General features: G+C 40.4%; 1 protein-coding gene across 1 annotated transcript in view; it reads right to left on the bottom strand.

The window, feature by feature from the left end:
• Nucleotides 1-21879, bottom strand: part of UGGT2 (UDP-glucose glycoprotein glucosyltransferase 2) — a 75697-nt gene that overhangs the window by 10510 nt on the left and 43308 nt on the right. The window contains 10 exon segments of the mRNA XM_026668978.2: nt 1752-1828; nt 1964-2048; nt 4962-5047; nt 6800-6958; nt 7982-8171; nt 10532-10611; nt 14044-14146; nt 15391-15486; nt 16308-16435; nt 21014-21145. Of these exon segments, the coding sequence (XP_026524763.2) occupies nt 1752-1828; nt 1964-2048; nt 4962-5047; nt 6800-6958; nt 7982-8171; nt 10532-10611; nt 14044-14146; nt 15391-15486; nt 16308-16435; nt 21014-21145 (1136 nt within the window).

Here is a 21879-nt window from a genome sequence, read left to right as displayed (position 1 = left end):
TATTTTATTCAGTTTGTATTTAAGACATATAAAAGAGATCCTCTTGCCCTACTGAAACAAGAAAAAGATCATATCAGAAGAAGAAAAAAAAAGAAGGAAGACTATAAGATGCACAAACTATTTATTCTTCAGACCAAAACAGAGTCTTTGAAGTCTGTATATATGCATTTACTGTATCTAAGTTTCTATGCTACTCTATGATTTACAATCCTTATAATATATAGTTATTGGGATTCAAACAAAATCAAATCCTAATTCAAAGCAATACCTGAAACCAACCCTTACCAAAGTGTGAGATATTCTTCCCAGGAGAAGCTGTGAATCAGAACCTCAGTGGTTGAAAGTAATGCCAGCTGGACTGGATTAAACTAGACGCATTGGGCTGGAATGAACCTTGGAGGTCTTCTAGTCCAGGGGTCCCCAACCACCGGACCGCGGACCGGTACTGGTCCGTAGGGGAGGGAGGGAGGGAGACACCTGAGGGATGAGGCTGAGGGAGGCAGGGCCGAGAGGCGGGGCTTCTCAGCCGTCCTGCAGGGACTTGTCCTGAGCCGTGGAGACAGCCGTGGGCCGCCGCCGCCCAGCGCTCAGTTTTGAAGGCGCTCCTCAGCCCGGCGCACTTCCTGAATCTGCAGCTGAAACCCTCCGTTTTAAATGTCCCAATAGAAGAGAATATCTGTCGCTCAGGGTTGCAATGAGGAGGCATTGGCGCTCCCAGAACTTGGTGGTTTGCTGGCAGACGTTTTATTACCCGACTAGGTAACAACATCAGATGTTACCTAGTCAGGTAATGAAACGCTGCAAGCAAACTCCAAACTCGGACTCCTCCCCGGTCCTTGAAAAAGTGTTTCTGCGTGAAACTGGTCCCTGGTACAAAAAGGTTGGGGACCACTGTTCTAGTCCAACCCCCTGCCCAAGAGGCAGACCTTATTCCATCCTGGACAAATGGGTGTACACTCACTTCTTGAAAACTCTGGGAGATAAACTCTTCCAATTGATTAATTGTGTTCACTGTCAGAAAATTTTTCCTTAGTTCCAGATTGAATCTGTCTTTAAAGAGCCTCCACAGGTTGCTTCTTTTCCTGCTCCCGGGTGCTTTGTAGAATAGGTCGGTCCCCATTTTCTGTGACGGCCCCTCAAGTAATGGAAAACAGCTATCATTTCACCCCAGTCCTTCTGTTTGTTAGGCTAGATACACCGAGTTTCCTTAACTAGTCATCATAGCCTTCAGACTCCTCATCTTTGTTTCTTTCCTCTGCATTCCTGCTAAGGTCTCAGGATCATTTATCACTTCTTGTGATCTTGATGCTAGGCCTCCTTTGTTGTAGCCTAGGGTTTGTACTGGGTTTTTGGCAGCTGCAGCATTCTGGTGGCTCATATTTAAGTAATGGTCCACCAGGATGCCTAGTTCCCTTTCACAGTTACTGTTGTTGAGCCAGGTACCACCTATTCTATACCTGGGCAGTAGTTTTTTTTTCCCTGCTTCCCCATCATCACCACTATCATCATTATCCTACATCTTCTATATCCAAGAGAAGTCCGGGCTCCTGCTTATTTCGGTTTTCCCAGTTTTTCTTTTTGGCTAAGCAGAATGAGAAAAACTGAAAGAGCTTCCTTCCTTCATAGAATAAGATCATTTTTTACCTGAAGAACAAGAGCCTATCTAATAATATTACAGAGATAATAAACCAGAAATGCTCCTCGCAGATCAAGTTTCTTGTCTAGACCCAAGTAAAGTCCAACCAGTTTACCTGCCCATGGATTCCTCCTCTTCTGTTGTTACTTCATTCAGGAGATCTTCATTTTCACTGTCAGGTTTTTTCTGTACCTACACATCCAACCAAACAATGTTGTCAATGACCACTGACAAAATGGTCAGCAATTTCCATTATTAATTACATTCAATGTTGACTTAATTTATCAATCATCTAAGCATTTCATCTTAAATTTCCAGCATATGTACCTGGATTCTGATGGTTTTGCTTCTAAAACTATTTAATACTACAATAACTTCTTCTTGACTTTCAGAAGAATCTGTTCCTTCATGCCTAGAGAAGAAAGAAAGGGAAGTTATCTGCAAATAAAAATTAGATATAACAATTATTGTTTTTTGAATTATGGAACAGGTTGCTCAGCTGGGAATGAAAACCCCTGTTTTCCAGTGTACTCATTTCAATCAATTTGGGAAACAAAGCCTAGACTCTACTCAAACAATGTTTTGCAATTGAGACAATTTGCTAGAAAATCTATGATATCAGTATCTACAGTAAGTCTTTGCCTTCAGAACGAATCTTCTTAAGATCTAGAATATTATTCTTAAACACATTTCAAAAGAAAGAATCCAGGACTGAAAAATTCAGGGTGCTGAAGCCAGACTGATAATTCTAACAAAAAAGTAATTCCAGGTTCTCTTGTAATTGGTAACGATTTGATCCAATAACTTTATATTTTATGCAGAAAAGTAAATTGCATACAAATTTACTAATATATAGCTGTAGTTATTTTTCTACCTGCTAAATAAACCATGTTGAGCAGATGATATACTGTATGTTCAATTAAACCTTACAATTCATAATGAAACATATTCTTGCCTACTAGGAGGAAATAGCATTGTCTACATAGGCTTGATTTGTGAGATTCCTTCCTCTCTAACAATAAAAACCAATCTTCCTTCCCTAATATTGAGAGTAATAAAATCAAGATAAGCAGAAGTCCATTTGATATATGTCAATACGTAAACTGAAGAAATCCCAAATATTAAAGCAAAGTCAATGGGGAAGCCAGATTCACTTAATAACTGTATTTCTAACAACTGCATTGAGGCACTTAACAATTGTGACAGGAAAGGTTGTAAATTCAGACAAAACTCACTTAACAGCCATCTCACTTAGCAATAGAAATCTTGAGCTCAGCTGTGGTCATAAATCAAGGATTATCTGTAATCTTCTGTAGAACAAATAGAGCAGGGGTGTCAAACTTGCAGTGTCATATTGTTGTCACGTGACATATCACAACTTTTTCCCCCTTTGCTAAACCGAGGGGTGCATATGACCAGCGTGTGACACATCCGGCCTGCAAGTTTGACAACCCTGAAATAGAGGGAAGGTACATTAATTATTGTACCTCTATTCATTTTAGCACAGCAAAGTATTTAAGAAACTGTGGTTTGAGGAAAGTAATGCTGATTCACCATAGAACATGGCAAACTATTCCCCCTAAAAGTTTGCTTTTAACCCATTTTAAACTATTTCCAGTTCACTTATTTTTAAAACAGCACTGAAAAATGCAGGTGGGGGAATTAGCTGATTCACAAGACAATACAAGGAGAAGGCAACCTATGTCCAATTTGCAGAATTCCTAGTTCAAACGCTGAGGCTGCCTAACATAAATAGACACATTCTAGATTTAGTTGCAAGGGAATCACAGTTATCAAATTGAAATCCTGTCACTGATGATTCCAAATTTAGAACTGCCATCATTCTTAGCAATACAGCATAAAGATTTTAGTTAACAGCTTCTTCTAACTTATGATCTTGTCCTGAATAACATCACCATAAATGTTAAAAGTACAGAGCATTGTTTTTCACAAAGAAAACTTTCAAAATAGAAGGCAAAAAGCAAATGAATTTCTAGTGTCAGACTGACCCATGAAAGCCACAAACCAAATGCTTACATGTTGGAGTCTCACCAAGCACTTGGCTGTAATCTGTACTTTGTTATGGTTATGTGTGTGTATCTTTGTTAGGTTTATTTGTGTGAGGAGAGAGAAAGAAGGGAAGAGGTAATATGAGGGTGTTCATACACATAAAACTTACACACACATACATCTTCATTTCAGACCTAGACCAGAGCACATACAGCTTATACTGTACCAGATAACTATAAAATTACCTGCAAAACAAGCCAAATAACACAGTAGCTTTAAAAAGAGAGAACCTAAATTTTGACTTAAAAACAGTCAACTTTTACAAACCTAAGCCATGACAAATAAGCAATTTTACGACCACTCCCATTTTAGCTTATCTTGCTCTTAACTTTTAAAAAGGTTCTGGTTTTATTTATTTATTCAGCTTATAAGGCAACCTATTTCCCATAGTGAACATAGATGACTTACAGCAACCAATAAAAAACAAGAATAAAAATAGAACAGCCCTTCCTGCCAGTTGCCTGACTACTAACTCAGGCCCCATCCTAGCCCAATGCTTGGGGGCAGAGTCAGATTTTTATGGCCTGTGATGTAATTTATCGGTATAAGATATATATTTGTGGTGAAGAGGAACAGGTTGATCACCAGACTTGTGGGTTCTCCATTGCTGGAGGTTTCAAGGAAAGATTAGACAACTGTTTGGGCAAAGGGTTGGTCTAAAAGACCTCGAAGGTGCCTTCCACTCCAATGAAATCCATTTATATTTACATTTTGATTCTCAACTTTGCTATGAAGTTTGGTCATAGGATACTCCAGAGGCTGCTGAAGTACAACTTCTTGTATTCCTGATTATCAGCCTTGTAGGCTGGACTGTTGGGAGTTGTCTCAGCCATGGCAGCTCCTGGCCAACCTGGCTTGCATTCTAGACTTGTCTTCAAACTAAACAGAAAAGCTGTAAACTTCTGATGTTGCCTAACCTAACAGCATTCCCCACCATTGGCCAAGTTGGCTATTATCAAGAGCTGTAGTACAGCTGTGCTAAATACTGAAATTCCTTCCTGAAATGAAATGGCGAAACAGAAAATGGAGCAAAAAAGGGTCATGTCTAAGTTACAAACATTTAGGAAACCTCAGTAAAAGGAGAAAATGCAGAGCAAATCAAATTAGTCCAAAATGCCAACTTTGAGGTTGCAAAATGAACAGCATTTTCTGCTGCTGACTTCAAACTATTTCTCTGCATTCCCTCTAGTTTATCTTCAAGTCAACATAAAATATGTTTTATATTTATAACTCTTAGACTCTAATTATGTCTTACTGAAATATTTCGTAAATTTCTTCAGATCTTCCTTCACGTAATCTCAAAATCCAAGACCCTGGGTTGGCTTTTAATTGAAAATATCCCTGCAAAGCAAACAAACAAACCAAAGTCTTAGTGGATTTAGAACTTTATACCAGGAATTGACTCCCCAAATACAGATGCTAAACAATTGGTGAAATCTACCCTTTCTGTTCAGATTTTGCATCTTAATTAAAGCAAATACATACACAAACATTGTCTGTGGTATTCTTTTATATTTTAGTTATTACATTTATACATTTTCTGTAAGAGTTTAACATGGTGTATATGATAGTCTCTCCTCATTTTATTCACACAACAACCTTGAACGGCAGATTTCGCTGACAAAATAATAACTGGTCCCATGATTGAGTGGGAACTTGAACTTGGTCTCCTTGATCTACATGGAACACTAACCACTAAGAAGAAATTATCTAAAATAAGATTCTGATGCTGGATTTTGAATCAAAGGATCAAATCTCCTTCACTTCAGGTGAAAAAGTAGATTTCCCAGATACTAGAATTAACAGGCTGCTTTTCTTTTCACTGGAAGCCAAGGTTGCTAAAATGTAAAGGTCTAGAAAAGAAATGAATTCATGCTGCTACTGTTATGTGTGGAATTGTGAGATCCAACCTGGAAATGAGGAGGAATTTTCTGTCAGCAAGACAGAAAATGGAACAATTTGCCTCTCAGAGTTGAGAGGGCCCCATCACTGGAGGTTTTCAAAAAAAAATTGGACAATCATTTGTCCAAGTTGGTGTGAGGACTCCTGCTTCGGTCAAGAGGTTGGATTAGAAGACCACCAAGGTCACTCCCAACCCTATGAAATTCATTTGTATTAACATTTTGATTCTGAACTTATGAAGCTTGGACATGTGGCATTCCAGAGGCAACGTTCAACCTGCAGTTGGGCTATTGGGAGTTGTCTCAGCCATGGCTTGGGCTTAGAACTAAGCAAAGTTGGACTTGGTTAGAATTGAATGGGTGTAATCAGAAAAACTAATCTAGCCTGAGATATTGAAAAAGAATCCTATTTTAAAAATGGCAAACCATTCCTATTCTGCTTCCAAGAAAGCATCATGTCTATATCTATGAAGTTACCAAGAGGAGCTCAATTTGAAGAAATCTGCAATGACTTTTGGGGAGTGTGTTCACCTATTTCAATCACAAGAAAACTGGAACTTTCCATTTCCATTTCTTAAGCATTTTTCTATACTCTTAGTTTCACTTCAGCCTGTGTAGAGGCCAACAGTATGACCAAACATGTGAATTATGAATGTTTCATTGTAGACATGCACCACTTAAAATCAGCCATTTGGTCACAGGGTGCTTTAACGGTCCTGAATTCCACCATTCTGCAACAACTTTTCAAAAGGCTCTGAAGACCCTACTCAAGACTTTGGGGACAGAACTGCGATGTGATCCTGGGACCACAAATTCTACGTCCGATTATATGGTAGCACCATTCTTAGATATCCTGCCCAGGATATATTTAATGACATGGTTAAAATGACATCATATCTTTTATTATAACATTATATTCTGATGTCATGTCACATATTAATTCAGATTACCAACTTCCCTATAAAAGTGACATTCACAAGCACAAGTTTTAAGCATTTAATGCCTCAGTTTCAGTTTTCAGTGTCTCTCTGATCTTATTCCATAAACAATCCCTTCTTGGCAAGACAAACTATAAGACTCAGACAGTAACAGACCACACCATTAATAATGAAGTTAGCAGGCATGTTAGATAACAACAATGAGCATTTGCATAAACTACCATGCATATTCTCCTGCCTTAGCCAGCACTTACCAAATTGGCCATCACAATGGTATCGACTTTGAAAGGATTATTTCTTCTGCCAAGAGTGAACTGCAATCCCCGCGGTGGCTTCCTGGTGCTTACATCATAGCAATGTCCTTCCAACAACAAATACTCCAATTCATATTCGGCTGAAACCACCCCTTCTACCTGTGAAAATGCATATTCTTTTGAAAAGACACGCATGAAGAGTCCGTAGGATTGGACGTAGTCATACACAAAGCGCTTTCACTTGCTAAAGCCACAGATGTATTATTGTTGCTCAGTGCTTATACAATCTGTCTAATAAAGGATCTGTGGTTGGATGTTTTCTTGTGTATCTGAAATTAAGTATCAGAGACATTTATCTCATTTTTGGACTCTTGGAGAAAATCAGAGGTGGTATTCAACAGCTTCTGAGCAGTTCTGGAGAACCAGTAGTGGAAAGTTTGAGTACTTCGGAGAACCGCCAAATATCACCTCTGACTGGCCCCGCCCCCATCTATTCTCTGCCTCCCGAGTCCCAGCTGATCGGCTGGGTCTTCTTTTGTTGCCCTGCGCAGGAGAACGGAGCTGGAAAGCAGGTTAGTGGGGTGTAGAGGGAATGGCGATTTTGCAGTAACCTTCTCCCAGGAGTGGGGAGGGAATGGAGATTTTACAGTATCCTTCCCCTGCCATGCCTACCAAGCCACGGCCACCAAGCCATACCCGCCAAACCACACCCACATAACTGGTAATAAAATTTTTTGAATCCCACCACTTGTAACATCATTTGAAATCTGGATGTCAAAAGACTCTGTTTTGTATTGTTGATTTTATTGCTTATCAGATCATTTTAGTCTGGGCTTTCCGACGGATTTAATCTTTCTTCTAGTTTTGTATGCTGCCAAGAGTCCGCTGGAGTTTGCGCAGCCAATAAATTTATACAAACAAATAAATAACCTTCAGATCCCATTCATATCCTCTGGCTATTTTGTCAATGAAGCTGTTATCAGAAGTGTGAGCACCACTTTAAATAAATGTAGCTAAGCTAACAGGGTAAGTATTTTTCAAACATTATGCATTCTCCGTGTCTGGAATGAAACTTTTTAAGAAAAATACAAGCCCTAAAATATCTAAAAAGTGAAACAAAATAAAAAATCTGTTTGGCTATTACAACTTTGTATATAATTATGTTTGAGAACTAGTACTTACATCTTTTAAATGAATGTTGTCAAGATCGTAAGAACTGTTCACTGCTTCAACCAACCAACTTTCTGGAGTTGCCATGTTTAGTGTCAGAAGAAGAGATTCTGGAATTTCAAGGAAGGTTGCTCCAGACGGAAGAGGAAAGAAATTATTGGGCCCCACAGAAAGCTCTGGTTCCATAACTAAACGGTAAAAGCTATAAGCAAGGCAAAAATATCACTATTAAGAAGGCAAAGCAAAGAGCGTTTTAGAGGGTTGCACAACGATTTGTAAAGGTCTCCACATGTTTTGTTCCTAATTTCATACATTTAGTATCGCTTCGCAAGCAGTTGTGTAATATGACAAACATTCTAAGCAGGGGGGGGGGGGCCTTCAAAAAATTTAGCAAAGGGTTCTCTGCCCAGTCGCTGGGTGGGCGTGGCCATGGTGGGTGTGGCCTAGTCAGCTTCCTGCACCACAGAGGGGGGGGGTTTACCCTCCCCAAGTTCTGGAGGCCTCCCTCGAGCCTTCAGGAGAGCGAAAACACCTCCCTGGGCTCCGGAGGCTCTCTGGAAGCCAGAAACGGGCCCATTTCCAGCCTTCCTGAACTTCCGGGAGGCCGTTTTTCACCCACCCCCGAGCCTCCGTGCATGCCCTGCATCCAAAACAGGCCGTGTGGCGACTCCTGGGAAGGGAGGTGCAGGGTGGGCAGGGCCAGCCAGGAGTGGGGTGTGGAGGTTCTCCCAAATCCCTGCGAACCCCCAGCAGCCCATCCCTGATTCTAAGTTACAAGGAACTTGAATGGGCTTCTTTTCTGCGCTCTTGTTTTTAATTTCTAATGCTTTATCATTCTAACGTAGGTCCCGTGACTGTGTAAAGTTTGTCCACTGTCAATCCCAGGTCATCCAGCTTTTGGGGAAGTAAGATATCCAGTTCAGGATACCACATTTGCCAGGAAAACGCATGTGTCCTCTTATATGGAATGCAATGTACAGCACTTGCTGCGCTTATTTTTTTAAACAGTGCAGCTACTCGACATAGAAGGTTCTCAGGTAAAAGGAAGGTTAATGTTAATGACTTAGCCGTAGGAAAAAAATGGGAAGACCAAGTATTTACGGGGAGAAAAAGGAACTGAAGATTTTGAGAGGAGAGGAGAAACAGCAAAGACGTTTCATAAAATTGCAACAAGAAGAGGATAGGAAAGAGGCTAGGGAAATTGCATTTGGAGTAGGCCTTCTTCTGTCAAAGGCCCATTTCTTTGTGGGGTAGAAATCAACAGTGGTATTCTACCGGTTCGGCCCAGTTCTGGCGTACCGGTAGTGCTGAAGATCAGCTGGCAGAGAACCAGTTAGCTCAGAGGCTCTCCGACGCTCTGCAGTTGGGCCCATCCACCCGCCCCTACTCCTAAGACTTTTTTCACCTCTCAGCTGTTTTGGCTGTTTTGCTAAACAGCTGAGGGGCGCAGCAGCTTAGTTTTTATTAACGCGTGCACAAAGCGCGCGTTTGGTGCACGAGCACGCATGAGTCGTGCGACCCCCTTGCAGCCATGCCCACGAAGCCACGCCCACATAACCGGCGGTGGGAACTTTTGAATCCCACCAGTGGAAGGAATGTCAGAGAAGTATGATACCGGTGGTAGTGTTTGCACCAGCTGTTTTCTCTCTCTCTCTCTCCCTCTCTTTCTGCTTCCTTTCTCCTTTGTTTTGTTGCACTCTTTTCTTATAACTTCCCTCCTGGCTGAGCTAGCTGAGAATTCTACATTATCAGTTGCCAGGACCAAAAGAAATATTCAGTAGAAGAGGACCAATCAACTTAGGGGGAGAAATTACACTAGCCTGCCCAAGTCTGTACCTGCTTCTAAATACAAATCATACTAAATGACCTCCAGATGAAGATGTTGGAGACAATGAAGATGTGTTTATGTTTCATGAACTGCATAATTACATATGAAACCATTTCACCAATAAAAACTATCTGTGAAACTACTTATCAGGTCCACCATCTTCAGGTTCTTTGCTTTTCTTGGCATCCTGCCATAAATTGCAAGGGAAGGGAAAGGGGTAGTAGTAACATGTGGGAATGAGAAGACAAATGGTGAGAGGGGACACACTGACAAGAACCAGAGGTGCCAAACCAGCCTAAACCAGCCTTCAAGGAAACCTGGCCTGGAAACCAATTGGGAAACTGCATTGAGAGGCACCAAGCTCTGAGCTGTATTCACAAAACATCTTCAAAGCATCCTACTGGACACTGATGAACTGGTCAAAGGGGCTGGGGCAGGGCATGGAGGGAAGAGTGTAACCTTTGCATGGAAAGACTCGGATCTAAGTTTACCTTTGCATGTGTAAAGTGGTAACCTTTGCGTGGAACCTTTGCATGGAAAGACTCGGATCTAAGTTCTTTTACTACAAAGTGGTTGCCGTGACTACTGCAACCACTTTTTAGTAAAAGAACTTATCACTTCAATCAAATGGAGTCGAGGGTCTTTCTTTCCTGAATGTCTGAGTTGGGGCAGGTCTGACACTACTCTCATTTTGTTGTGCCCATTTTGGTAATAAACTTCTTCAAGTTACTTGCCTTTTCAAGGGTATTTCTGACAGGTTTGATCTACAGTTCATGAACAGCCTCAACTTCATGTTGACAACTTGACCAAGCACCTAATGAAAACAATTCCTACATTAAAATCTGCAACTTGCCCCATTTTTCTGATTCTATCCTTTTAATTTATGTAAGTACTTCAAATTAGAAACAAATACATAATTTGCAAATTTACATGTCTCCACTTTCTCTTCTATCCTATACATATTTACAATTTAATAATCAACTTTATTTAGGAATTAAGTCTTAGTAGAAAGAATCATGAATACCCCTTCAATGAAGTTAAGTGTGAAAAATGATAGTTTTGCTGTGAAGCACCTATCTGATCATAAGAAAATTAACCAAACAGGAAAGGCTAACACATCTTCTAATAGAAGGCAGGGATTAAAATTTCTTCCTGCCTTGTGAAGTCACCAGTATTGATTTCAGCCTAGAGTAGTAGAATTCTGCTATGATATTTTATATTCTACTACAACAGGGGTCCCCAAACTTGGCAACTTTAAGACTGGTGGATTTCAACTCCCAGAATTCCTCAGCCAGCGTAGGAATTCTGGGAGTTGAAGTCCACCAGTTGTCAGGTTTCCAAGTGATGAAATCCATTTAAAAAGAAAAAACTCCATCTTCCACAATAATTTCTTTTATTTAGGAAAGCATCTGTTGTAATTTTGGATCTGACACAATCTGGAATTACATAATATTGGAAGTTAGAAACCACCACCAAAACTCACATTCTCCAATAGAAGTAATTCAACATTGTCTGGTGTCATTAATCTCCACCTCAAGGCCTCAGCAGGGTCAGCTCCTGTTCCCACAGGAAGAAACACCACCTAGCCTAAACAAATCTATCTATCTCCATTCCTGCCCCCTTAGGAATGTGGCAAGCCCGAAACTCTTCCCCCCATAACCAGCAAAGAGAAAGACAGAAAAGGAATATATAATAAGGCTAAATAAAATGGCTACACATGTCAATTTTGGGCTTGACGGGCTGCCCCCCTCATTTGATAAATAATTTCTGCAATGACATAGAATACACAAAGATTGAAATTAGGTTAAACACAATAATACGATACCCAAATTAACCTCCTCCTGCCACCCACAGGATTCACCTTGGGCTTGTGTGGATATTTTTCATGGAATTTTTCCACCAGTCTATCAGCATTAACTTTCCAGCTATTTACCCAAGTCATTTGTGAAATAGGATAGCCTTTTCAATAAATTAAATATTGTAACTTCCCTCTGAAAATTCTGAGTACAAAATGATCTTAATCTCATAATGTTCATGCCCTGCAATGAGCAAAGGCTTTGGAGCTATACGTTGTGCTGGCCTTAGTGAGGAATCAACAAACTGTTTGAACAAACTACTGTGAAAAACCGGATGTACTTTTCCCAATAACCTAGGAAAATTAAGCTTCACAGTTACTGGGTTTATTACTTTAATTACTCCTCCCCCCTTAGGAATGTGGCAAGCCTGAAACCCTTCCCCACATAACCAGCAAAGAGAAAGAAAGAAAAGGAATATATAATAAGGCTAAATAAAATGGCAATTTCGGGCTTGACACCAGTATTAAAGTTGCCAAGTTTGAAGACCTCTGTACTACAGTAATGAAACCTGCACTGCTGACATTAGAAATAGAAAAAAAACTATGTTCCTTTAGTCATTAGGTAGGAGACTGTGCAAACCTGTTTTTTCTTTTTTTGCTTATTAAAGTTTATCGTCATTAAAGGAGAATATTTGTAGCTCAGGGTTGAAATAAGGAGTCCTTGTTGCTCTCTGAGCTTGCTTGTTTTCTTACAGAAGTTTCATTATCCTAACTAGGTAACATCATCAGTGCTAGTAAAGAATGCTGTTTGCTGCCAGTTTATATTCTTGTGTCTTGCCTCAAGGACTGGAAAAAGCAGAAATGAATTCAGACTTTCTTCAGAAATGAACTGTGTCCAATCTGGCCCTTCGTACAAAAGCACTGCCATTGTACCATGTTCCCCCGAAAATATGACCTACCCCAAAAGTAAGTCCTAGCTTGATTTTTTTACATGTGGGCCCAATATAAGCCCTACCCCCAAAAAATAAGCCCTAATTAAGACCCTAACCACTCCAAAGTGCACGGGTAAAAATTAAACCAGGGTGGGGATGGGGTGGTGGTGGAGCTGCCCTGCTACTTAGCTTCGGACAGTTGTAGCCAGGCCTCGCGTACGCTGACACCTGCCTTGCTGGCCCATTTCTTCTGCTGCTGGCAAGGCTGGGAAGGCTTTCCTGAAAGCCTATGTAGTGCAGAGGCCTTCAGGAAAGCCTTTCTGGCCGCAGGAAAAAAAAGTTCCTGAAGGCCTCTGACAGCAAAAAGGAGGCCGGGAGCGACGCACGCAAGTGAGGTTAGTCAGTGGATGACATCCGCCCAAAATAAGACCTGGTGCCTTTTTTGGTGGCAAAAAAAATATAAGACAGGGTCTTATTTTGGGGGAAACACAGTAGTTAAATCCATCAACTGGCTAATTCTTTCCTTCTTTTATTCCATCGTTGTCAAAGAATTAGATCTTTCCATTACGTCTAAAATATAAGCCTGGTCATTTCGACCATAAATGAGAACTATGGATTGAAAATCTATGGTCCACCTGCTTGTTTTCCTAGTCATTCATGGTATTCTCAGAAGTTTTCTTAAACACTAGCATTCAAACTACCAGTGTTCTTTCCATCCGGCTTCTTCTTGCTTAAAGCTGATTGATGGACCTGTTTTCATTACTTTATTCTTTATATTTAACTAGCTCGATACCCGTGCTTCGCTACGAAACTATGTGGTCAAGCTTAGAGTTTGAGGAGGAAAATAAGGGGAAAAAATCTGCCTCTGCCTACCAGCACCCATCGGTATTCATCTGGCTAGCACCCTATCAGTGTGTGAAAGAGTTGAGGGCTGTTTGGAAACTGAAACATTATTTGCTGTGTGAGCAAGGAGACAGCAAGGAGCCTGGGCATGGCTTAGCTCAACTGTTCTGTACTAAAGCTGCTTGATGCTGTGAAACTAAAACTGAAACTCCTCTCCTCTGCTTGTGTTTTGAATTTGAACTTTGGAACAGATTTCTTTTCAGGTAGGGTGGGGGAGTAGAACTCCTTAGCATCAGAGCGTGTTAATAATAATATAGGAAATACTAATGCTCTGATGGTCATTTCGAAAAATCTTTTCTTAGTGTTCACCTAGAAGCCAAGAGGAATATACGTGCCAAATTTCAAGTTTGTAGGCTTTACGGTTCTGGAGATTTTGTGATGATGCATGAGTGGTATTTCACTTTATATATATATAGATAGATAGATAGATTTTACTCTCATTTTAAAAATTCTGATTACTGAGGATAACTTAATGACTCCCTGTAAAATTTAAACTTGGATCTCCCATCACATGATGTATACAACTCAGGATAAATAATTACCATTTCATACCATTGGATGGAAAACAATGTTAAATTGGCTTAAGTTCACCACAATGGCAACAGTATGCTCTTACAATAAATAAATGCGCAAACTTCTGGGCTTCTCTCGTTAGTGGATCAACAACACCAACGACATCAAAGTAGGGCTCACTTAGCTCAGGGTTTCTCTTCAGTACACTATGCAGGGAAGGCAAAGAGGAGACATTGAACATTGACATTAAAGATTGAACAAAAAATCTTAAAGGCATGTATGAACGTTATGAACATTATGTAATGTTCATAAGAAATATACTTTTGTATTTAAAAGCTATTTAATAAACATGTCCTGATTCAACAAATGGATGCATTTCATTGAATATATCTCTGTTTCCTTCAAACTAGTGAAGTAGTTCAAGTGGAGAACAGTTCCCTTAGAAAAACACATGCCATCTAATAGTTTATGCCCACTTATTTTGAGAAAATAAAAGCATGCGTTGAAAGCACTTTTCCCTAGAGAGGGAGGGAAGAGTGCTTCAGATCTATTATGAGCATCCTCCTTCTATCTTCCCCAATCCTTCAATTATAGTACCCTTTGGTTCTTTGTTTATGGTATATTCAGCTTTAATCTCAATGATTTGGCAATGATAGGAATGATAGATCAATGATCAGGGGTCGCCAACTTTTTGGACCTCAGGGACCACCAAACTCATAATTTTAAATCCCCCGGACCAGAGACCCTGGGAAAATCCCCAAAAAGTCTGCAGGAAAATTCTCCACCCGTTTTCCTACCAATTGATCATTCTTTATTTGGGATTGCAGGATACTGTCTCCAGCTCTGTTCTCGGGGGAACAGGAAGACGGACTTTTGGCTTCATGCAAGGAAAGCAGCAGAAGCAGCAGAAATCTTTTTCTCCCCCAAACTCCGCCAGAAATGAATCTTTGTGAGACTTGTCGTGTCAGCACACCTCTTGGAGCAGGATGCCTTGCAGGGTCCCATAGACTCGTTTCTGGCGGAGTTTTGGGGGAGAGAAAGAAAAACTTTGGCTGCTTTCCTTGCGTGCAGCCAAAAGCAGAAGGAAGCAGCCCGGTGGCTAGGTGAGGTAAGTGGGGCAAGTTCCCCCCCTCTGCCCTTTTCCCTCACTACTTCATGTTGTTCGCAATGCAAGCGACGCAAACCTTGTGTTCCCATGGGCTATGTTGGTAGCGCAGCCTTGTGTTCCTGCACAGCCTGGATTAATTGCATTTGGAGGCGCTTTGGCCGTGACATTTCTCTGTGGACCGCCAAAATTTTCTCACAGACCACCAGTGGTCCTTGGTCCACTGGTTGGCGACCACTGATCTGGAGAACGTGCTCTGTCTTAAGCATGTTGAGGGTTAGGGACATGAAGTTCAGGATAGACTAAAAGGTTATCATGAAAAAAAAAAGAACAATTATTTTTTACCTATGTTGGTCTTTGAAAAATTCAACATCTTGACGGTCATCAGTTATTGGCAAAGAAGAAAGAAGGGCATTCACTTGCATCACTAAATTACTGCCACTATAGAAAAAGAGAAAAGAACTGGATATAACTCAGGAATGGAAGAATTTCCTAAAATAATGTCATAAAATATCAAAAAGCAACACCACTACAATCCATAGGCTTCCAAAGAAGATTAACAATGCGGAATCTTGTTAATGTTCCTTGCACAATATGATGTGGGAAATTAAAGAACAAAAATACATTTTTAAGAGGTTTTCATAACAATGGTCTTTTTAAATCCATCTCATGTAGAAGGAAGGTCCAACAAGGTATAAAAAAGGAAAATCTATTTTTTTTCTAAGACCATAACAATGGTCATCCTTGGTCTTTTTAAATCCATCTCATTCTTTGATACCAAATTATCAAAATCAATTTTTACCATTTAGGTCTATGTAAATATAAACCATCTCTAGTATTATGAAATGGTTTTCTCTTGTGCTATCAAGTCTGGATGACAGAGGGACTCAAAGACTTAAGACTACATTCAAATTCTATGCTTTTGTAATTAGCCAATCTTTTATTATTAATATAGGAATGTTAAGCTGCCCTAAATTCTGGGTGGCAAACATTAAAAATAATTTTTGTTATTAATTTAATATTAAATTTTTATGTTGCCCATCTCACAGTTTGAGCACTGACAAGATAAGGTGAAAATTATATAATTAATGCAACAAAAACAATAAAACCAAAAGTAATCAGATCCAATCTGATCAAGGCTATGAATTGACTGCAATGCCCTTCACACCCAGACCATACACTGATAAATCCAGTGTCTCTTATAAATGGCAAATCATCTACAAAATGCACTTCACTATGAAACCTTCCACAATAAAAGTTACCGTTTATGATCGACCCCCATTTCCTTGATAAGACTTTTAATCTTTGCAGCTGCTGTATTCAGAGTTAATGTCTCTAACAAATCGAAGTCTTTGGTATTTAATTCATCTTCTTTTAAAGGGCCTATTATCTACAGAACAGAAATTGACATGATTCAGTGTTAGGAGAAGAACACAATACTTTGCTTTGTAAGCATACTGACTTCTTATTCAGAGTTTTGCAGTGTTAATTCAGAGCCAGAAAAATAAACATAGATGGCTGATGCTTCATTTAACATCTTTATAAACATAATAAGTAGACTTTACAAACCAGCTGTAGATTTCTCCAACTCAGACAGAAACATGTTGCAAGTAATTTCAGAAGCAACTCAGGAGCTCAGAAACAGACATCATTTTCACTTTAGTTCAGCAAGCAAGCAAGTTAGTTTCATCTTCAATAGCACAGAGCTCAACATAGCTGCAGAGTTGTAGAGCTTAATACAGAACCACGCCTAGACTACTTCTAGTTTCAGTTTCCAAACTGTCCTCATTGGCTGATTTAATTGCTATGCCTATTCATTGGCTGACCTTGTTACCAAACTCTATTCCAGTTTATGGAATATACTCTGACACTTATGTCCAGAAAGTGACTGAGAAATGAAACTGGCACAAAACATTCTCTCTGTAACCATCAGGTAACAGCTTTGACATACGTTCTGTAGGAAGTGAAAATTTCCCAGCAGTTTTTAACACTCAGAGGAAAATCTATTTTTTCTAAGAATTCACAGAACATACAATAATAGGGATGGAAGGGACCTTGGAGGTCTTCTATCTAGATCAACTCCCTGCTCAAGCAGGAGACCTAGTATCATTCCACACAATTGGATCTCTCTTTAATGAATCCGTTACTTCTGGTCCTGCCCTCAGGTGCTTTGGAACAGGGGTCGCCAACCTTTTGGACCTCAGGGACCACCAAACTCATCATTTTAAATCCCAGGGACCACTAATCAGTTCTGTGGGCATGGCCTAATTTGTGGGTGTGGCTTGGTGGTCATGTGACTGGCTGGGCATGGCTTGTATGTAAATATTATAAATATTTATATAAATATTGAATTTTTTATAAAAAAGAGCAACTTTTACCCAAAATCAGGCAAAGCAGGCAGGCAGATTGAGTTGCTCACAGAATCACAGACTCATTCAGAAATCTATTTATCTGCCATTGGCAAGCTCAGACTGTCACATAAAATTTGCTTGCAAGCAAACTCTCAAAATTTGCTAGCAAGCAAACTTACAAAATTAACTCACAACACACCATGTATGTAAATATTGAATTTTTTATTAAAAAAGAGCAACTTTTACCCAAAATCAAGGCAAAGCAGGCAGGCAGATTGAGTTGCTCACAGAATCATTCAGTGATCTATCTATCTGCCATCGGCTTGCTCAGTCTCTCAAATTTGCTTGCTGTGAGTCTGCACTGAATAATAGAACCTTCAGTCCTAAGGGAGGTTCAGCTGTGCTTAAAAGCAGAGCTGAAGATCTATAGACTGGCTGGAAAGCAAGAAATCCAACCATTTCCTGCTTCCTAGCTAATCTAACTCTCCTGGCACAGCAGAACAGATGATGGTTGGAAAAAGAAAAATAGCAATTTAGCAGACAAGTTTGCCAGGTAAGGAGTGAGTGGGCGGGGAGGGTTCCTGCAGGTAGGGGTGGAATTCAAAATTTTTAATAACCGGTTCTGTGGGTGTGGCTTAGGTGATGGGCGTGGCTTGGTGGTCATGTGACTGGGTGGACATGGCTTGGTGGTCATGTTATTGGCTGGGCATGGCCAATTCAATATCACTCACATTGAGGCAGGCATCTCCTTGCCTGGCCTCTCACGACTGTGGGGATGCTGCAACAGTCGTAAGTGTGAAAAATGGTCATAAGTCACTTTTTTCAGTGCCATTGTAACTTTGAATGGTCACGCCACACAAGCAAAGTACCAGCAAAGGAGGGGGGGAAAACTCCAGAGAAGTTCCTGAGACAGGAAGTCTAGTCCCGCCAAGAATGTAATAAGGGTTAACGGAGAGGCAGTTTCTGTAAACAACACCAGAATGTTTCCTTCCTGCCTTCCTTACAGGATTAGACTGGTAATTTCTTCTAACAACCAGTTCTCCGAACTGCTTAGAATGTTAACAACTGGTTCTAGCGAATAGGTAGGAGCGAAGTGGTAGAATCCCACCCCTGCCTGCGGGCCATGTGGGCTGGGCAGCCTTGTGTTTCTGCGCAGCCTGGATTAATTGCTTTGGGGGGGGATGCTCTGGGGATAAGATTTCTCTGCAGCCCACCAAATTTTTCTCAAGGCCCACCAGGGGCCACAGCCCACCGGTTGGGGACCACTGCTTTGGAAAATAGGTCACCCTCCTCCTTATCTGTGATAACCCATCAAGTACTGGAAAACTGATATCATATTGCCCCTAGTCCTTCTCTTTGTTAGACTAGACATCTCTTGAACCCTCAATTGTTCCTGGCATGGTTTAGCCTCCAGGCTCCTTATCATGTTTCTTGCTCTTCTCTGCATTTTTTCCTAGGGTCTTTTTTGTATTATGGTGACCAGAACTGGATGCTGTATTCCAAGAGAGTCTTACCAATGCAGTTTAAAGGGGTAATATCACTTTACATGATCTTGAGATTATCCTTCTGTTGAGGCAACCTAGGATTGCATTAGCTTTTTTGACAGCTGCAGCACACTGGTGGTTGTCCACTAGTACACCTAGATCCCCCTCTCAGATGCTACTGTTGAGCCACGTACCACATATTCTCTACCTGTACATTTAGAACAGAATAACAGAGTTGGAAGGGACCTTGGAGGTCTTCTAGTCCAACCCCCTGCTTAGGCAGGAAACCCTACACCACTTCAGACAAATGATTATCCAACATCTTTTTAAAAACTTCCAGTGTTGGAGCAGTCACAACTTCTGGAGGCAAGTTGTTCCAGTGGTTAATTGTTCTAACTGTCGGGAAATTTCTCCTTAGTTCTATGTTGCTTCTCTCCTTGATTAGTTTCCACCCATTACTTCTTTCCATCCATTGCTTCTTGTCCTACCCTCAGGTGCTTTGGAGAATAGCTTGACTCCCTCTTCTTTGTGGCCGCCCCTGAGATATTGGAACACTGCTGTTATGTCCTTTTCATCAGACTAGACATACTCAGTTCCTGCAACCGTTCTTCATATAGTTTAGCCTCCAGTCCCCTAATCATCCTTGTTGTTCTTCTCTGCGCTCTTTCTAAAATCTCAACATCTTTTTTACATTGTGGCGACCAAATTTGCTATATATCTTCCTCCTATTCTATTTTATTTCTCTTCCATAGCTTCTGATCCAGATCCAAATGTGCTTAAAGTTTTTTCTTAGCTGTAAGCCTTCTCAGTTTCCACTGGACATGGAAATGGTGGCTTGTTCTATTATGTCTTTCATCCCCGGACAACTAAGCTTCCGTTTTTTGGCAGAAGGCCTTGGACAAAAACATCTAGAAGACAAAGCCTGAGCTACCAATTAGATCCTTCATCTGCAGCCATTAACTAACTGGGGTGCCAGGCAGGTGTGGGATTCAACCGGTGTTACTATTGTTTTGGTGACGATATTTTTGCGTGCTCATGAAAAGCGCTAAAAAGCGCAGCGCGCAGGTGCACAGCATTTGAAAAGCCTCTTTTTCCTGCTTTTTCAGCCTCAGCTGTGACGCGCAAAGCAGCTGAGGTTGAAAAAGCAGGAAATAAAGGACAGGTAAGAGCCCGGGCGGGCCAAACAACAGCAGACACAGAACCGGTTCGATGTCTGCTGCTCTTCAGAGCTACCGGTTCTTTAGAACCGGGCAGAACCGGTAGCATCCCACCCCTGGTGCCAGGCAAGCAAAATGTTTGTGAGAAGGGATCCTGTATCACCCAAGAGAGATATTTTACCTCCTTTGTGCTCACTGCATATCGAATTTGTTGAAGTGATGAGGGAATTAGAAGCAGTGCTGTGACACAACCCCCCTGCCTTGTCTATGTCTGCACTAGACCAGGGGCCTCCAACCTTGGCAACTTTAAGCCTGGAGAATTCTGGGAGTTGAAGTCCTCCAGGCTTAAAGTTGCCAAGGTTAGAGGCCCCTGCATTAGACTTTCCAGTGGAGGGAAAGGGCTGGAGTTTCCATTTCAACCAATTCCCAATCCATTGAAGTTTGGGCATTATGCCTACCCCTCATTTAGTGACCATCTGCAAATACAACAGTATTAAACAGCATTAAAATCTTTTTTTTTTAACAAAGTATACATTTACAAACAAATTTTATGCGCCTGATAACAATTCATGTTTTAGTTTCAGTAATGTTGGCCAGCTGTATGAGAAAACTTTATCTGCAAAGCACATAATCTTTGCAGTCTTTCCCTCTTTCTTCACTTAGCAACCTGGTCACTGGAATGGAACATGGTCACTAAACCAGGAGTGGGCATAGGAATGAGCCTTTTGTTCTGAAATACTACGGGAGAAAAAATGCTGGATCTTCACTCTTAATGAAAGGAGAAGCTCTTTTTCAAAGGATTGAAAGTATCATCCTGGAACGCCTAGAGAATTTTAAATTGGAAATACATTTATTTTCTTCTTTCTCACTAAGCAGAGCATGGCAATAGACTGGTATTCCTTTTCAAATACATGTAAATGAAATTAAAAAACAAACAACCCAATAATAAAATGCCATCTCCCCATTCTTTACTTACCCTGCCATTACTGATAACAGCCATTTCTCCAGGAAGCAATTTAAGAACTTCCTGACAAAATATCTGATGAGTCTGAATCAGATCGACTCCCATTGTATTGTATTTCTTCTCAAGAGCATCAGAATCCATGCCCTGGAACACAAAGTATAAAAGTGCAGCCCTAAATTAGAAAACTACACAAGGATGTTGAAAACTTTTCTCTACTGAGAATTTAGATACACAATCCACTTTTTGCAACTGATGCTATGCTTCAAAGTAATTAAGAGTCTTCCGGAATCTGTTATGCAGTAATTCTTTCCTTTAAATAAAAGTGCATACATGAGAATCAAGCACCTTAATTTAGTTTTTTTGAAGAGTATCTTTTTTAGATATTTAGAAAAGCAGAAAAAAAATATTGGTTTCTGTTTCTATTTTACTGCAACCACCTGCTCCCAGGTTATTCTATTTAAGTTATTCTCTGTATTTCTACTCTGCCAAATATTCAGCACAGCTAAAAAGATTTTAAAATGTTCCAGAAGCAGTTAACTACTAAAAGTTTGGAAAACAAATGAAGTGTTATACTTTTTGTAAATGCCAGCAGGGTGGGATTCTACCGGTTCTGACCAGTTCTATAGAACCCCTTGTTAACTTTCTAAGCAGTTCGGAGAACCGGTAGTTAGAAGAAATCTCCTTTTCTTTTTTTTCCACCCTTATTACATTCTTGGCAGTATGCTAAGACTTACTGCCTCAGAAAGAGGTTTTTTTTCTTTCCTGGTACTTTCTTAAAGGGGAAGGGTTGTTTTAAGCTTTTTACATTGCGGTTGGGAGGAAATACTCCCCTGGAAATACTTCCAGCCGGTGTGCAGTGATCAGCACTTTGAAGAAAT

This window comes from Notechis scutatus, chromosome 5, assembly GCF_049901735.1.
Source record: "Notechis scutatus isolate UNSWTSFEM ecotype Mainland chromosome 5, rNotScu1.2, whole genome shotgun sequence".
NCBI classification, from domain to species: Eukaryota; Metazoa; Chordata; class Lepidosauria; order Squamata; family Elapidae; genus Notechis; species Notechis scutatus.
The sequence above is the reverse complement of the archived record's forward strand: the minus strand, read 5'-3'. Positions and strand labels throughout refer to the sequence as shown.